Raw genomic sequence first — 17,191 nt, 5'->3', positions numbered from 1 at the left:
TTCTAGGCACGGCTGGGCGGCTCAAGTTTCTGCACCTTTCTCTAAGAGAGGATGGTAGCAGAATGGCCGCTCCAGCGCGCTCCCGAGAAGTTACAGCTCATCTGCGCATGCGCAGAAGAGCTGTAGCGGCGAGCACGCTGAAGCAGCTCATGCTCAGAGCAGAAGAACGGACTGCGCAAGCGCGTCTAAAAAAGCAAGCCGCCAGCGAAATTAGACGGAGCCATGGAGACGTGGACGCTAGCAACGGAGCAGGTAAGTGAATAACTTCTGTATGGCTCATAATTAATGCACGATGTACATTACAAAGTGCATTAATATGGCCATACAGAAGTGTATACCCCCACTTGCTGCCGCGAGACAACCCCTTTAATGCAATGGAGGACAATGTGCGGCTACAAACTGACCTAGATAAGCTGGGGGCTTGGGCAGAAAATGGCAAATGAAGTTCAATGTTGATAAATGTAAGGTTACGCACATGAGCAGCAAGAATGGATGTTACCAATATTCACTTAATGGGGTACCGCTAGGGAAAAGTGAAATGGAAAAAGACCTGGGGGTACTAGTGGATTGTAGACTAAACTGGAGTAACCAATGCCAGTCAGCTGCTGCAAAGGCAAATAAAGTTTTGGGAGGCATTAAAAGAGGTATAGGGGCGAGGGACGAGAACATTATCCTTCCATTATATAAGGCACTTGTCAGGCCTAACATGGAATACTGCGTACAGTTCTGGTCACCGGTGCTCAGGAAAGATGTTACGGTATTGCAAGGGGTTCAAAGAAGGGCAACTAAACTAATACATGGAATGACGGGACTGGAATACCCAGAGAGGCTATCCAAATTGGGACTATTTACTCTAGAAAAAAGAAGATTAAGAGGCGACCAAATAACTATGTATAAGTACATGAGGGGACAATACAAGGATCTCTCCCGTGATCTGTTTATACCCCAGACTGCAACGGTAACAAGAGGACATCCGCTACGTTTAGAGGAAAGCAGGTTTCATCACCAACATAGAAAGGGGTTCTTTACTGTTAGAGCAGTTAGACTGTGGAACTCTCTGCCTGAGGACGTAGTGATGGCAAAATCCTTAGAGGAGTTTAAAAGGGGACTTGATGTCTTTCTGGAGAGGAAGGATATTATAGGCTATAAATCTAAGGTTATTTGTTAATCCGGGTATACAGGCAGGTAGGAACTATTAGGGGTTGATCCAGGGAACAGTCTGATTGCCATTAGGGAGTCGGGAAGGATTTTTTTCCCCAAAAGGGCTAATTGGCTTCTGCTCTTGGGGTTTTTTGCCTTCCTCTGGATCAACAAAACAGGAGGCTAGACAGGCTGGACTAGATGGACATTGTCTTCATTCAGCCTTACGAACTATGTTACATGGGTTTTCAGCAGCATAGCTTCACATTCATCTAGAATGAGGTAGGTCCCTAGGTTCCAGCACGGGGTCGTCCCTATCGGAACAATCACCCCACATTGCCGGCAGGTTTCCTTGGTTTAGTTGTCTCATTAGTGTAGGGACCTGTGAGACAATGAGGACCCGTGAAGTGGGCTCACGGGCTTAAGTATCTTGGCCAAAATACAAACTAAAACCTCATATTGTAGCTATTCCATCCGTTTACACATGCGGATATGCTTGATGCATTTTTTGAGTGTTTATCTGCCGTTGGTTTGTGTCTGTCCATGAGTGTGAAGTCCGTTTCATAGTTCTACTGTTTGGTCTGGTTTTGCCAGTTCATGAGTGTGAATGGCATAATGTTTATGTCTGTTTTTCAGTCATGTCCGCGAGTTTTGAGTGCAGTTTGCAGTTCTGCAGTGCATGAGTCCGCAGGGTGTTCATGTCCAAGTTTGACATTACAGAATGCACATGTACACAGATAAGGAGATGTGTGTTCATGTCCCATTTTGACTTTACAGAATGCACATGTGTGACAGGCAGGAGATATTTGTTCATGTCTCTGTTTGCCACTTTACATGTATATAGTGAAATGAATAATACTGGTATTTGCTGGGTATCTCCTGTATATAATTATACAAGTACAGCTGGTATAAATTATACATCTCCCTGTATATAGTGATATGGACTATGCTGGTATAACCCGAGTATCTCTTGTATATGATTGCACACTTTAAACACAATTAAAAAATGCAAAATCCTGCATTCCGTTTAAAAAACGCATGTATTTTTTTAATAATCCACACAGTTTTTAATAGTGTATGTAGTTTCTTAAAAATGCATGTGGTTATTGAATACCACATGCAGATTATGTGTTTTTTATTTGTGGTTTAAAAATGTATCAAAAAACATGAACATAGCCTAAGGGGCTACAAATTTTGATGTAGTCCAGGAAACGAGTCATGTTTGGAAAGCATATGCTAATGGGCCAGATCATGTATGTAAATTTCTTTTACACCTGTACTTAGCACATTTTAGATATGTATGGGTACAGGTACAGGTGGGGGGCCGGAGTTGAACTTTTGCATAAGGGCCCCTGAGCCTTTTGTTATGCCCCTGGAACAACCCCTTTAAATAATATCTTGGAGCAATTAAAGAATTTCTCCATTTTTCTGTAAATAAAGCTCAAGCACTGTGTATAGAATGGTTCTGCAACTCTCTGAAAGCGTTTATGTTTCAATTTATCTCCCCATCGTCAATGATTGGGCATCATCTCTCCCCAAAGAGATCACCCAGGAGAGGTGCTTTTCCCAGTCATTGTTTTAAAGACTTGGTAAAAACTCATATATTGATTTGAAGGAATGCTGCCATCCAATTGGTGGTGCAGAAGAGGTATTGTTTCATCTTCCTTACTTGCAGGTCTGAAGGAGAGATAACACATAGACCTGTGACCCCCTAACACCAATTTAGTGATCATAAAACTGGCACATTCCTTACCAGTGGACTAATTAAGTATATACTTTTCTGTTCATCTTGTCTGGAATTGCTTTAGGTACAAAATAGTCTTGCTATGCCCGTGCCTGTTCATGTGTGTACATTTGTATATATTAGTCATTAAAATGTATCATATCTACAAGATTACTTGGTTTCTCTTACTAAGAACAATCAAGTTTCAATTTATGATACATTATTATTATCAGTTTTTTATTGGTGTACTTGTACATTCTTGTAGTTTACATTCAGAAACTTTAATCCTTACCAGCACATTCTGCACAATGAGAATGATGGCTGCCAAAAAGTCCTGAGAAGAAAATTAGGGTAAACCTTCTGGCTAATGGCATGACAAAAGCGCATTGTGTAAACCAACGTGACAGCTATTTCCTGATTTTACAAATGAAGGCAAGAGGTTTTCCAGGACTTAAAAAAATCCACTGGGCAGGGAATTGTGTGAAATGAAAGAATAAGCCATTGTAACCTTTTAAAGGGATTGTAAGAAGATATAAAGTTATCCCTAATCAACAGGATAGGGAATAACATTATGATCAGTAGGGGTCCAACAGCTGGAACCCCCCTAATCCTGAGAAGGGAGGTTCTAATGATGACTGCATTGAGCATGGATTACATATACGTTGAACATATACTTAGCAATATGGGAAAATATGGGAAAAATTGAATGCAGCCGGATGATAATACGCATATCTAGTTCACCGTTAAGCCAACCAATTATATCAAAATATATTATCGAGGCTTAAAGGAGTTGTCTGTGTTGTATGTTCTTGGTAAAACCCCTGTAACAAATGCAAAGCCTAACTATTAGAGATGAGCGAGCACCAAAATGCTCAAGTGCTCGTTACTCGAGTCGAACTTTCAGTGATGCTCGAGAGTTCGTTTCGAGTAACGAACCCCATTGAAGTCAATGGGTGAGTCGAGCATTTTTGTATATGACTGGTGCTCCGCTAAGGTTTTCATTTGTGAAAATCTTAGCAAATCACCAAAGTCATGTAAAAAACACAGAAATTGATAGGGCAGGCGAGGAGCAACATGCAGGGCTGCATTTCGGGCTCCAAGGTCTCACTATTAAGCCACAATAGTGGCAAGAGTGAGACACCCCCCGAACTGTCAGCATAAAGATCGTTCTCCTCTGCCACAGCTGTAACAGCTGTGGCAGAGAAGAACGATGTTAGCCCATTGAATTCAATGGAGCCGGCAATACAGCCGGCTCCATTGAAAGCAATGGGCTGCCGGCGAGCGCGGGATTAATTTTCGGGAAGGGCTTAAAAATATAAGCCCTTACCTGAAAAAGAAAGATTTTAGTGTAAAAAAGAATAAAAATGCAGGCATTCTCTTCAATGGAGCCGCTGCTGCTGCCGGCGACTCCATTGAAGACAATGGTCCGCTGGCACACCTGAATTCTTTTTCAGGGAAGGGCTTTACATATAAGCCATTCCCTGGAAATGAATTAAAAGTGATTTAAAAAACAAAAAAATAGATACTCACCTCCCTTCAGCTGCCTGGGCACAGCTGCGTCTTCTCCTGCTATCCCCTGCACTGTGGTGCTGAACTGCTGTCATTCAGCTGAGAGCTGCCCTGAGCCAATCAGAGGCAGCATTCACTCACCCATTCATGAATTCATGAATGGGTGTGAGTGAGATCTGCCTCTGATTGGTCAGGCTGTGACCAATCAGAGGCAGCTCATTCAGCAGGCGGGGATTTTAAATCCCCGGCTGCTGAATACTACAGAGAGCAGTTCAGGAGAACTGCCAGCTGGCCGCAGCTGAACTCCGTCTGCCGGGAGCAGGTGAGTATATATATTTTCTTTTATTTTTACACATTTCTGGATGAATTGCAAGGAAGGGCTTATATATTTAAGCCCTTCCCGAAAATTCATTGTGCGATCGCCGGCAGCCCATTGCTTTCAATGGAGCCGGCTGTATTGCCTGCTCCATTGAATTCAATGGGCTAACATCGTTCTGCCGGGACAAGGTGAGTATATTTATTTTTTTTACTTTTTACACATTTTAGAATGATTTTCAGGTAAGGGCTTATATTTTTAAGCCCTTCCCGAAAATTCATCCCGCGCTAGCCGGCAGCCCATTGCTTTCAATGGAGCCGGCAATACAATACAATGGTCAGTGCTCGTTTCATCGAGACGAGCACCGCGTGGTGCTCGTCTCGAGTAACGAGCATCTCGAGCACCCTAATACTCGAACGAGCATCAAGCTCGGACGAGTATGCTCGCTCATCTCTACTAACTAGAGCTATCTAGTATAAGGGTCTGTTCATACTGTTTTTGCAGTGTATATCAGAGGTTTATATTGGAAGAATAATGTTAGGCTTTAATGACGTCTCTGACAGACTCCAATGTGTTGACGTACAGTGGAATTTGTTGCCCATAGACTCTCATGTCAAAAAAGTATACCTCGTAGTATGCAGTATTTTGAGGGATATCTTAGTATGCAGTAGTGCAACAGACTATGCTATTCTAGACATGTGAAAAAAGTCATATCAACATATACCAAAAATTGATCTCTTGACTTGGAGTCCCAAATAATGTAGACATTAAGGATGCATTGCAGTCACCAAATATCATTGAGGAAATCCACCGCATTCTTGTTTGCAGATTAATCAAACTTTATTACAGGTAATCGGGATCAATGATATCAATATATACCAGCCAAAAGGATACTGTTTTGGCCTGCACATCGTCCAAACAGACATTGAAAAAAATTACAAATTTAGCTTTAGACAAACAGGATTCTTTTTTTCCATCAGTATATATCACCTGTGCAACCTTTCCCATAGAGCATTGTGGCTTTAAGCGTGGGAGTCATCTGTGAAGCTGCCCTTGTATAGGTAAGGATGGCCTTTTGCAATTGCATGTTATAAACACTCTCTACTACTGTATATTCCCTCTCCAGATGCTTTCCATTTATATGGGTATATTCACTGATGGTACCTAATTCAATCCTCAAGTACCAAGTACATATAGATACTATGTCACTGTATATTGTCCAGTGTTTTATATCTCTGGTAGTAACTATAAAGTACATAAGTCACTTGGCACCATCATGTAACTCATTGTATATACTTTCTGATCTGAACTGAAGAGCCTAAAAGAAAAAAAATACAATATATTAATACACACACACACATAATTAACTACTCCCTGTAGTCTGGAGTAGAAATAGAGCAGGGTCTCTGATATAAAACCTTCAATTATACAGAGCAGAGAACAGCTGCAAAGAGCACTTCTCACTCACTGAAGGACCTAACACGTCCACACATTGCAAGGTAAGCCCAATTATTTAAATGGGAAGTGTGCAATGCTTAATTTCACCTGTTGTGGCGCTGCAATGTAGTGACCCAGAGTTTGGGGTCCCTCCAGCACTTCTACATCCGTATGTTTTGTGTATGTCTCATGTCACTGTATGTAGTGTTGAACAGAACAGTGTTATCTGTATTAACACAACAGGACATGAATGAGTTAATGTATGGTGTCTAGAAAATGTATCTGTTTAATCTAATGTTGTGTATTGTATGTCATAACCTTTGGTATGCACATGATTGTAATTAGTCAGGTGTTAGGAGGAGGAGTTTAGTGAGACAGTAGTTGGAAGTTGGAGTAAGGAGTTGGAAGAAGGTGGAAGAGAGAGGAGAGTATGGAGATGGAGGAGAGATTGGCTGCTCCTGCCGGAGCTCAGCCATGGTGGAGCCTCCTCTTGCAAGAGTCCCGTCCCCTTCTGAGAATGGAATGCAAGATACAGAGCAAGCGTGGGTGAGAGAGCGCAAGTGCAGCATCCGAGGAGAGGGCCCACAGCCGAGGAGATAGCAGGGTAGATAAGGCCTTTTCATGGGACACTACCATCTCCTACACTAGGGGTAGCACAGGACCCAACCAAGTTACTGCTGGGGTAATTTCACAGAGTAACCTAGTATGTGGTTTACCTTAAATCCTTGTCACTCGTGACATCACTGTTCCGTCCTCTGCAGTGAATTCAGAAGTTAGCAAATAAACAGTCCACACACAGGGATAGTTTTCTGAGCAAAACCAGGAACGGTCGGTAGAGCTCGTTTACTCCAATAAATTGTTACAGTCCAAAAACTTTACTTAAGCTAGCAGGACACCAGTGCAGACACAATAGTGGTGTGACAGGGAGGATTCACAGGATGACAGATGAGTCCACAGTCCACGTTATCTGTGGGGTTCTGTTCCTGGCCACTCTCTTTCTCCAGCTCTCCATCGCACAACACTCACATTTGGAAAGGGCACTCAGCACTGCCTGGCAGTTCCTCGCACTCTCTCAGTCCTCCATATTAGCAGCAGGGAGTCCTGGGTGAATAGGGCCCAGGGCCACACATCAGGCCATTGCTTAGCCTCTTCTATCCTGGGGGATCCTCATAGGATGAGGCACAGTTTCTCCTACTCACTAAAAGTCTCTAATTTCCCCAGACTTCAACCAACTTGCAGACTAACTTTTGCAAGAAGCTCCAGAAGCAGGCTCACTTGCTAACTAACATTGCATCCCTGCATACATATAACATGATCACATGACACACAACAAGATACATTTTCCAGACATCACCCAGACCCATTCAGTGCTGCAGAGGGGAAATACACATCAAATTCACACACATAGACGACACTGACAACATAAAGGCATGAGACAAACACATTCATACTAATGGAGGGGCTCCGTTAACTCTGGGCCACTACACAAGGACCACAGGCCGCCCAACAGAACCACAACTACAGTGAGACTAGTAAGCAACTACCTAACACCAGCTACAAGTGTGAATGTGTTAGAGAAGCCGTGCAGTTGAGATAACTGAGACTGAGAATATATGTACCTTGGGAAAACCAGAACTGTACGAGTGTAAAGAACTGAAACAAGAAAATGTGATGTCTGAAGAGTGTATTCTGAAGCACTGAATGCCATAATCTGGGATTGTTTGTACTGTGAGATTTTCTATGTTGAATGTGAGTAAAGAGAAACCGCATGCCCCCGGTTTGGAAAAGTTTTTCTGTTGTGGACTACTCTGGGTAGGTGATACATCACTTATCCTAGGGCACTGGCGTCATGATGAGTTATTATAATTACCACTGCGAGTAGCCAAGCCAGGCCACACCTGACCTTCGGAGAGGACCAGCAGAGCCACCCGTGACATAACCATCTTATGCCCTGCTGTCTCCCCAGAATGGCCTGCGCTGGGCAGCTGCAGCAACATGTTTAAAGAGGTGGTTTAAGGTTTTCCGTGAATTACAGTGAATTGCTGGAAGTCCCAGAAATGGGATACCATGTCATAATTGTTTTGGGGGGAATCCTTCAAATAAAATTGGCATTGTCAAAGGCAACAATCCCCTTAATTTGTATTCATGGAGAAACCGTTCTATTTTCTGTCTGATGTACAAAAGATGATGGGGGTGATTTTATTAGCCCTACAATGCATGATTTTTTTTTTATTATTGTGTCCACTTTGTACTTTGAATCATATGAATCCAAAATTCTACAGCATGCATTGTAGGGTTACATAATATACATACCAAATAACTCAAGTAATTATAGAGGCATTTTTTTAAAATTAAGCTCAACCCAATAGATAAATAGGGTAATAAAAGCCATCAATAAATACTGACTTACCCTATACGTATCTTCGGCTTTTGAATTCTAGAAACAAAAAGTCACAAAAGATCATTAGTAAAAGTAAGTCTGATTGTTACATTCATGTTATATATTGTGGGTATAACAGTATATCACAAGAGTTCAAGTCAAGACGAATGGCCAGAGGTATGGTCAGGAGCATGTTCTATAATGTAAGAAGACGTTTAGTCATGTGATGTTATTGGGGATGTTCCTGGGTGGAATGGGGCATGCTGAAAATGTCCAACAATTTGATTTTTCATATATTGGTAACTAGGCACCATATTTCTCAATATGGCAATTGAAGAATATGTGGTTGCCCTACCACATCTCATTGGAAAAGTGACAGAAAAACCTAGTGGTGGCTTATGCAGTCATTTCTTGAATATGACATTAGATCCAAACAACATAATTTCAATGGAATTAGCCGAAAACAGATGATATTGGTGTATATGTCAGTCTTGAAGCTTACCAAGTTAATGCCTATTAGGTAGAGATGAGCGAGCATACTCGCTAAGGACAATTACTCGAGCGAGTATTGTCCTTAGCAAGTACCTGCCCGCTCGGAAGAAAAGATTCGGGTGCCGGCGCGGGTGAGCGGTGAGATGCGGGAGTGAGCAGGGGGGAGTGGGGGAGAGAGAGATCTCCCCTCTGTTCCTCCCCGCTCCCCGCCCCCCACCGGCACCCGAATCTTTTCTTTCGAGCGGACAGGTACTCGCTAAGGACAATGCTCGCATGAGTAATTGTCCTTAGCGGTAAGCTCGCTCATTTCTACTATTAGGCAATTTTTATACATTTGAGGCAAATTGCCCTGTTTTTGTTAGTCAATTTATACATTCTACAACACTGTTGATATCCACTTCTCAGCGTGTTAAATTAATGTTTATTCTTATTTTTGTAGTAAATCCCACAGTTTGAGGCTAGGGCTGCAGTGAGACATGGTCTTTTGCTAGTCACAGGAATATTGCACAATTATAGGCATTTCAACTCAATCTTTCTGCCCCTTCATGAGAAACAGGGGTGCAGATGATCGTCTATGATTTTAAAAATGGAGCAGATTTAAGTTATGAGATGGTTGCAAGCTCACTCAGGACTTTATTTCCTATAGCAAACAATGTTGTGTTGCATTAATCGTGTAATATTACAGCTGCACACAAATCAGCAAATACCACCCCAAACTTAGTATAATATTCAATTTCAACAGTAGGAAATCAGAGTAATATTAATGGATACCTGATTCGATGCATTGTCGTATATAACAGTAGGGTCCTGTTTGCTGCGGGATGAGTCTAAGTAATAGAAAACATCAAATCACTTGTAAAAGACTCAGAGGTATCAGCAATGAAATGCATCTCCAATTTTAGGTTAAGAGGTGTAAGACGTTTTGAGTTGGAATAACTTTAATTAATTTGTTAGTTTACTATCTTTTTAAGAGGAGGTGGATGTGAAGGAACAGCGTTGGTACTAGATGGAGGTCATCTGTATAGTGTCATCTGTATAGTCATGGTCATCTGTATAGTGCGCTCCGAGAAGGTAACAAGGGCATTGTGAAAGGTTCAGAAGGTTGAAAATTCAAATGTAAGCATTTTCTCCATTCCTGCCCTTCAATTTACTGTGAACCCCTGTTAACAGATTTTGAGTAAGATAATCCCCAGTTAACTGGGCACAGAACTTTACTGATATTTTATTTGCACAAAATTTGGACTGTTTTCTTTCTGTAGCTACTATGTTTTACACAGAATAAAGAGACTAAGTTACCCTGAACTCTGGGACTTGAGTTCTTTTTTTTTTAAATCAAATTTTTTATTGAGATTTTTATAGTAATTTCAATGACATACAATACAATCATTCGTTGCTCTTAAAATTGCGAGTAAATACAATAGGTATTGCAATGCTAATACTGTAATACAGTAATTGGTGGGTGAACCTCCTGTGACACACCTGTCTAATCCTCCCAGTTTATGTGGGAAGCTTGTGGTTCACCTAGCTGGAACTTGAGGTCTAGTACGGGTCAGGTATTTCCAGGGCGGCCTTCTAGGAAGAGCCACCCGTCCATTTATTGTTATGTCCTGGCTGGTGTCACACGGGGGAACCCCCAACCACAGTATCCGCAATGAAATTAAAGGCAAATCTTGAAATGTCACCTAACAATATAACTTGCCACTATAACGAGTATACTAATGTGCCCAACAAGGCTAAGATTGTTCGGGAAGGAAAGGTAGGGGGGTTGGGGGGGGGAGAGGGGGGGACAGTGTAATTACAGTCGAATTATAAAAGAGGGATTGAGAAAACAGCTCTAGTTCACTTGAGTCGCTCTCTCTCTTCCGCTCCGCCTCGCACCCCAACGGGGGAGCGAGGATATGCTTCTGTAGTCAACACCCGGGGTCCAGACTGCCCGCAGCTACCGTTGCTTTCCAGTGATAATAGGGGTTATTGTTAAAGATGAGCGAACACCAAAATGTTCGGGTTCGCGTTATTCGAAACGAACTTCCCGCGATGTTCGGGTGTTCGTTTCGAATAACGAACCCCATTGAAGTCAATGGGCGACCGGAACATTTTTGTATTTCGCCGATGTTCGCTAAGGTTTTCATGTGTGAAAATCTTGGCAATTCAAGAAAATGATGGGAACGACACAGCAAGTTCTCCTCTGCCACAGCTGTAACAGCTGTGGCAGAGAAGAACGATGTTAGCCCATTGAATTCAATGGAGCCGTCAATACAGCCGACTCCACTGAATGCAATGGGCTGCCGGCGATCGCGGGATGAATTGTCGGAAAGGGGTTAAATATATAAGCCCTTTCCTGCAATTCATCCAGAAATGTGTAAAAATAAAAAATATATATATACTCACCTGGTGCCGACAGACGGAGTTCAGCGCGGCAGGCTGCAGTTCTCCTGAACTGCTCTGAACAGCTGTGAGTAGTATTCAGCAGCCGGGGATTTAAAATCCCCGCCTGCTGAATAAGATGCCTCTGAATGGTCACAGCCTGACCAATCAGAGGCCAGCCCTCACTCACACCCATTCATGTCGGCACCAGGTGAGTATATATATATTTTTTATTTTTACACATTTCTGGATGAATTGCAGGAAAGGGCTTATATATTTAACCCCTTTCCGACAATTCATCCCGCGATCGCCGGCAGCCCATTGCATTCAGTGGAGTCGGCTGTATTGCCGGTTCCATTGAATTCAATGGGCAAACATCGTTCTTCTCTGTCACAGCTGTTACAGCTGTGGCAGAGAAGAAGGATTTGTCTTCTATATGTTCTCAATGGGGTTGGCGCTGCTGCCGCCGGCCCCATTGAGCGCATATAGAAATGATTTCTCAGGGAAGAAAGTTAAAGTAACCCGAACATCCGAACATCGTGTGGTGTTCGTTACGAATAACGAACATCCCGAACACCCTAATATTCGCCCGAGCATCAAGCTCGGACGAGTACGTTCGCTCATCTCTAGTTATTGTCTGTTTCTGTATTATGTGCTTTGCAGAGATATTTTTAATATACTTAGTGATCCTTCCTTGCCTCTCTCCAGGGATGCCAGGTTAAAATAAAGTTTTCGTGAGTGCCCCTAGCCCAACTTGTTAGCTCTTCCATACTACATATCATGTCTACTTTTTCTCTCCACTGTGAAACGGAGGGAGGTTTTTGTGGAAGCCAGTTTAGGGGAATCAGCGCTTTCGCAGCGTCTAGTAAAAATGCTATTAGTTTGTTTCTGTATGGCTGAAAGTTGGGGGAGGGCTTCTAAAGGAAAACCATTTCCGGTAGAATTGTTAAACTTGGCGAGAAGACTTTCAAGTCTTTTGGAAAAAGATAGAAAAGAAGGGTGATTCCCGGCACTCCCACCAAATGTGGAGATATGAGCCAGTTGCAGCATTGCAGCTCCAGCATTTATCATCGGGGTCTAATTTGTAATCGTGTAGCCATTGGGGGGTTTTGTACCATCGGACTAATAGTTTGTAATGACTTTCCTGCATCAGGACACATGGGGACAGGCCATATGCTAGCTTTAAGATTAGTTTGGTGTCTGCCGTAGATAGGGTGATTTTTAATTAATTTCCCCAAGACATTAGGAAGGTTGGTTTGGTAAAAAAGGGTGGGGTTATGAAGTTTTTCGTGATATTAGAGATTCTCCTAGCGCTGGGTTTGTCTTCTAGTAAGGCTTTTTCGAAGTTTGTCTTTGGTCTAACAGATTCGTGTTTGGTTAAGACTTATTTGATCACTTTTCCTACATCTGCCAGCTGCAAGAAAGATAGCTTGGGATTGGTGGTCAGCGAGGTCGCAATTTCTTCTGGTGTTTTGTGGGCCTGGGTCTGCAGCTCTTCCACTCTGCTTCCATGTAACTGTTTCCAGACACTCTGGGAGCCTGGGTTTCAGGGAATTTCTAGTAACCTACATAGGCTTCGAATAGGTGTCAGTGGGGAGGGGGAGGGGCCAGTGATTCTCTAGTTCTATCCCAAATTTCACATGGGCCCTTTAGGAGGGGATTGAATCCCTTGGCTTTATATAGGCTTTTTTTTTGGGAGCCACAGGTCTTCCGTCAAAGATTCTCTGTGTGAGGCAGTCGCTAGATCATATAGTATTGGGTCTCTCGACAGACGAGTGAGGTCCATCCAGTATCCGATTTGAATAAAGTAGTAATAGTCCTGGACATTTGGCAGATCTATCCCCCCTCCGATCTCCTCTTGGTCATTAGATTATATGCCAGTCTGGGACTTTTTTGCCTCCACACGAATTACTCGTATGGATTTAAAGAAGGCTAGCGGGAGGTGTATTGGAATCATATGAATCTTGTAAAGGACGATAGGTAGGAAATAGGATTTCAGGATATTTTTCCTTCCAAACCATGAAAGGAATGGTAGGTCATATTTTTGCAGTAGTGTTTTGATTTGGGCATTAAGAGGGTAATAGTTTTTTGAGAAAAGGTCTTTAATTCTTTTCATGAGCTTTATTCCTGGATAGTCCAGCACTGTCTCAGACCTTGCGAACGGGGAGCCAGCCTTCAGAAGCCTGCAGTTAACTTCAGGGATTGATATGTTTAGAATTGTTGACGTCTCAAAGTTAACTTTGAAGTTTGATAGAGATCCGAAGTCTCGCAGAATTGAGGCCAGTCTCGGTAGGCTCCTCTCTGGTTTGGTAATCACAAACATGACGTAGTCCGCGAATGCCGCTGATGACAACGTGCCTGACTGAACTCTAAGGCCCTCCATGATCGGGTCCTGCCTTACCCATTGTAACAATGGTTCTATAGTGAGGATAAAGAGTATTGGGGAGAGGGGGCAACCTTGGCACGTCCCATTTCTAATTTCAAATGGTGGGCATAGTGAGTCATTTATTTTTAGTCTAGCATGGGGATTTGAATATAACGTTAATATAGCCGCGATGAGGGCAGGAGGGAAGTTGAAGCAAAGCAATGTTCTCTCCATGAAGACCCAATCTACCCTATCGAAGGCCTTTTCTGCATCAGTGCTTACCAAGGCCATAGGGATTTTACGAGCCTGGGCATAGTGAATTGCATGGAGTAGTCTGAGACAGTTTCCCCTCCCCTCTCTGCCCCTGACAAAACCAGCTTGTTCTGGATCTATTAATGTTGGAATAAACTCACCCACTCTTTTAGCTAAAAGTTTGGCCCAGATCTTAACATCCAAATTGATAAGCGAGATAGGCCTATAGCTACCACACTGTGTAGGGTCCTTGTTCTCCTTCAGGATAAGGGTGATGTGTGCTTCTTGGGCTTGTCTAGGTAGAGCAGCCCCCTTTAGTAAGGCGTTGAAGGTTTTGGTAAGTCTGGGGATCTGGGACTTGAGTTCTATAACTATTGTTGCAGTTTGAATAAAAAACTCACAGTTTGTGCAGCATTGGTGACTGTTGCATTCTATAGCCCCAAAGTCTTTGGGCCATAGCTGGTAATTGGGCCTATTTCAAGAACTGTCACCCAAACTAGTGTGCCCGGAACCAGGTCACGAGTTTCTTGTGTCCCTATTGTCCACATGTGATGAGAAAAGGACTATGACCTCTCTCGTTGAGCTCAGCTTGGCACTCCCTGCTTGGTAATAAGGCCAACTCCATGCTTACCATGCTGACACCAACCCAGGAAAGCCCATAAGCAGTTGTCTGTGGTCCCTTATATTAGGTTACATCTTTGAAGGTAGGGTGTGTGGTTGGCAGATGTGTCCCTTTGCTGCTCCTCCAAAATGCCTAGAGATCCACTGGAATCTGATCCTTATCTGCTGGATTGAAATCACAGCAGGGCTTGAAAAAGGTAGTGGTGTAGTGGCCCAGAGTTAGTGGTGCCCTTATAATGTCTTATGTCTCTGTCTTGTGCCAATGTCTTGTTAGTGTCTTGTTCGTGGAATGCATCAGACTTTATATGTTTTGGATGCCTGCAGGACTGAAAGGGTTAACTGTCTGTTATGTGGTGTCTAGAGATGAGTGAGCGTACTCACTAAGGCAAACTACTCGAGTGAGTAGTGCCTTATGCGAGTACCTGCCCGCTCGTCTCAAAAGATTCGGGTGCCGTCAGGGGAGAGCTGTGAGTTGCGGGAGTGAGCAGGGAGGAGCGGGGGAGAGAGAGTGAGAGAGAGATCTCCCCCCTGTTCCTCCCCACTCTCTCCCACCGCTCCCTGCCCCCCGCCGGCACCCGAATCTTTTGAGACGAACAGGCAGGTACTCGCATAAGGCACTACTCGCTCGAGTAGTTTGCCTTAGGGAGTACGCTTGCTAATCTTTAGTGGTGTCCTGTCTGGAAAATGTAACATTTTGTGGTCATGTGATGATGTTTAATATATATGTTTTCAAGGATGCAAGAGTCATTCTGAGTGAGTGTAGTGAGCCAGCCAGTCAGTGGCAAGAGAGAAGGAGGCCAAGCGATAGCCTGATGCCCAGCCTGGGCTTAACCAACCCAGGAATCCTCGGCGCTTCTGATGAGCACTGGGAGTGAAAGGAACTGCTCTACAGCGAAGGGACGGAAGAAACAGCAGAGTGAGTGCTGACTGGTAGAGAGAGAGTGTTTGCCAGGAGTGGGAATCAGACAGATAACTTGAACTGTGGATTATCCGAATGCCCTGAGAGTCCTCTCTGCTGCACCGCTTTGGCTTATTGTTCTTGTACCAGAACTGTTTTGGTGGAATACTATGTTTAAGAAGTTTACAGTAAACAGACAGAACCGACCATTCGTGGTTCTAGTTCAGAAAGTTGCCCTGTGTGTGGACTACTTTATTACAACTGGAAGATCTGCCACAGAGGATGGAACGGTGGCGTCACGTGTGACAATTGGACTTAAGGTAACCCCTGTGATCTCCCCAGCAGTAACTTGGTCGGGTCCCGAGCTACCCCCAGGGAAGGAGATGGTAGAGCCCCATGACAAGGTCTTTCTCTACCCGTTGTCTCCTCGGCTGTGGGTCCGCTCCTCAGATGCTGCGCTGGTACATCAACTGAACAGCTACACTGATTGTTTTTTTATCTCCTTAAGCACATCCTCAAAGCGTTCGCAGACTGGGACAAGTTACAGCCTTCAGACTCAAATTTGCGCCACTCTGGGGCTTGGACACCCTGTGGTCACCATGCTGCCCACCTTGATTTGATACCTATACTTACCTGCCACTGGAAATTGAACATCCATGGGCTCCTTCATTTGCATCCTCCATCCGATTCCCTGCTCTGTCTGGAGTTGAAAAGTTCAGGTCTAGTCACGGACTCTGGGCCTCATTTCTTGAGACTTAAATGGTGCTGTCTGTCTGGAGACTCTGTGCGGAACTGATCTATTAGAAGACATGGACTTCTTATCGAGGACACGAACATATAGCCCAAGCTTGGTCTCACTCCCTGCCAAGAGTGATTGATGTTCTGGGTCCAGCTGCGACCAGTAGCCACGAGCCCTAATCAGCTTTGTGCGTGGGTCGTTTGGGACTCCACATTCCTCACTGGCTGCTTTCATTCACCTTCTGTCAGGTTTAGTTTGACAATGGCTATGTTTGAATCTGGGGACCTAGCACCTCAATCCTGTGTAGTGGCGTGAAATAGGGCACTACATAGCACTGTTTAGCTGTGGGGACTGGTAATATAATAACTGTCCCTAGGGGTTTAATCTGAGTCATTTTGCACAGGTAATGCAGGTAACCTAGCAACCAGTAAGGTCATTTTTATTCAGCTGTGCAGGATAGAGAAAATGTCTAGAGATTCAGGTGATGCAGGTAGCCTAGCAACCAATTACATAGTGATTGGCTGCAGACAGACTGATTAGGTGATAAAGGCAATAGATAGTGGGACACAACGGTTGCAGCAGGGATAAGCAGGAGAGAAAACAGAGAAGCAGGGGATAAACAGGTGAGAAACAGAGGAGAAGTAGAGAAACAGAGAAGGAGAGTCAGCTGTGACACTGAGTAGAGGAGAGTGTACTGTAGCAGAAAGAGTGAGTTGTCGCAGTGAGAAGAGGAGATGCTGAGATGCAGAGGACAGGAGAGGTAAGAGAGAGCTGAGATGAAGATCGGAAGATAAAGAGATGTAGATATGAAGAGGGATATAGAAAAGAAATTCAGAGTAAGCTCCCAGTATATAAACTTGTTATACACAAGTATCTTCATTGTTGCACATTGTATATAATTCAGTAGTAATTCGCTGGAGATATCATTTGTGACTCACTGTGTGTGTTGAAGAGA

At 43.6% G+C, this 17,191-nt stretch overlaps 1 protein-coding gene across 1 annotated transcript in view; it reads right to left on the bottom strand.

Annotated features, from left to right (window-relative positions):
* Positions 1–5,516: 5,516 nt before the first annotated feature.
* LOC136631396 (carcinoembryonic antigen-related cell adhesion molecule 15-like) overlaps positions 5,517–17,191 on the bottom strand; it is a 50,422-nt gene continuing 38,747 nt past the window's right edge. Inside the window, exons 5-7 of the mRNA XM_066605677.1 lie at positions 9,769–9,824; positions 8,536–8,562; positions 5,517–6,006 (exon numbers count right to left, since the gene is read on the bottom strand). Of these exons, the coding sequence (XP_066461774.1) occupies positions 5,950–6,006; positions 8,536–8,562; positions 9,769–9,824 (140 nt within the window). The 3' untranslated portion in view covers positions 5,517–5,949. The remainder of the gene's footprint in view (positions 6,007–8,535; positions 8,563–9,768; positions 9,825–17,191) is intronic.

The sequence above is a fragment of the Eleutherodactylus coqui genome, chromosome 6, assembly GCF_035609145.1.
Source record: "Eleutherodactylus coqui strain aEleCoq1 chromosome 6, aEleCoq1.hap1, whole genome shotgun sequence".
Classification (NCBI taxonomy): Eukaryota; Metazoa; Chordata; class Amphibia; order Anura; family Eleutherodactylidae; genus Eleutherodactylus; species Eleutherodactylus coqui.
This window is presented reverse-complemented; position numbering and strand designations above follow the sequence as displayed.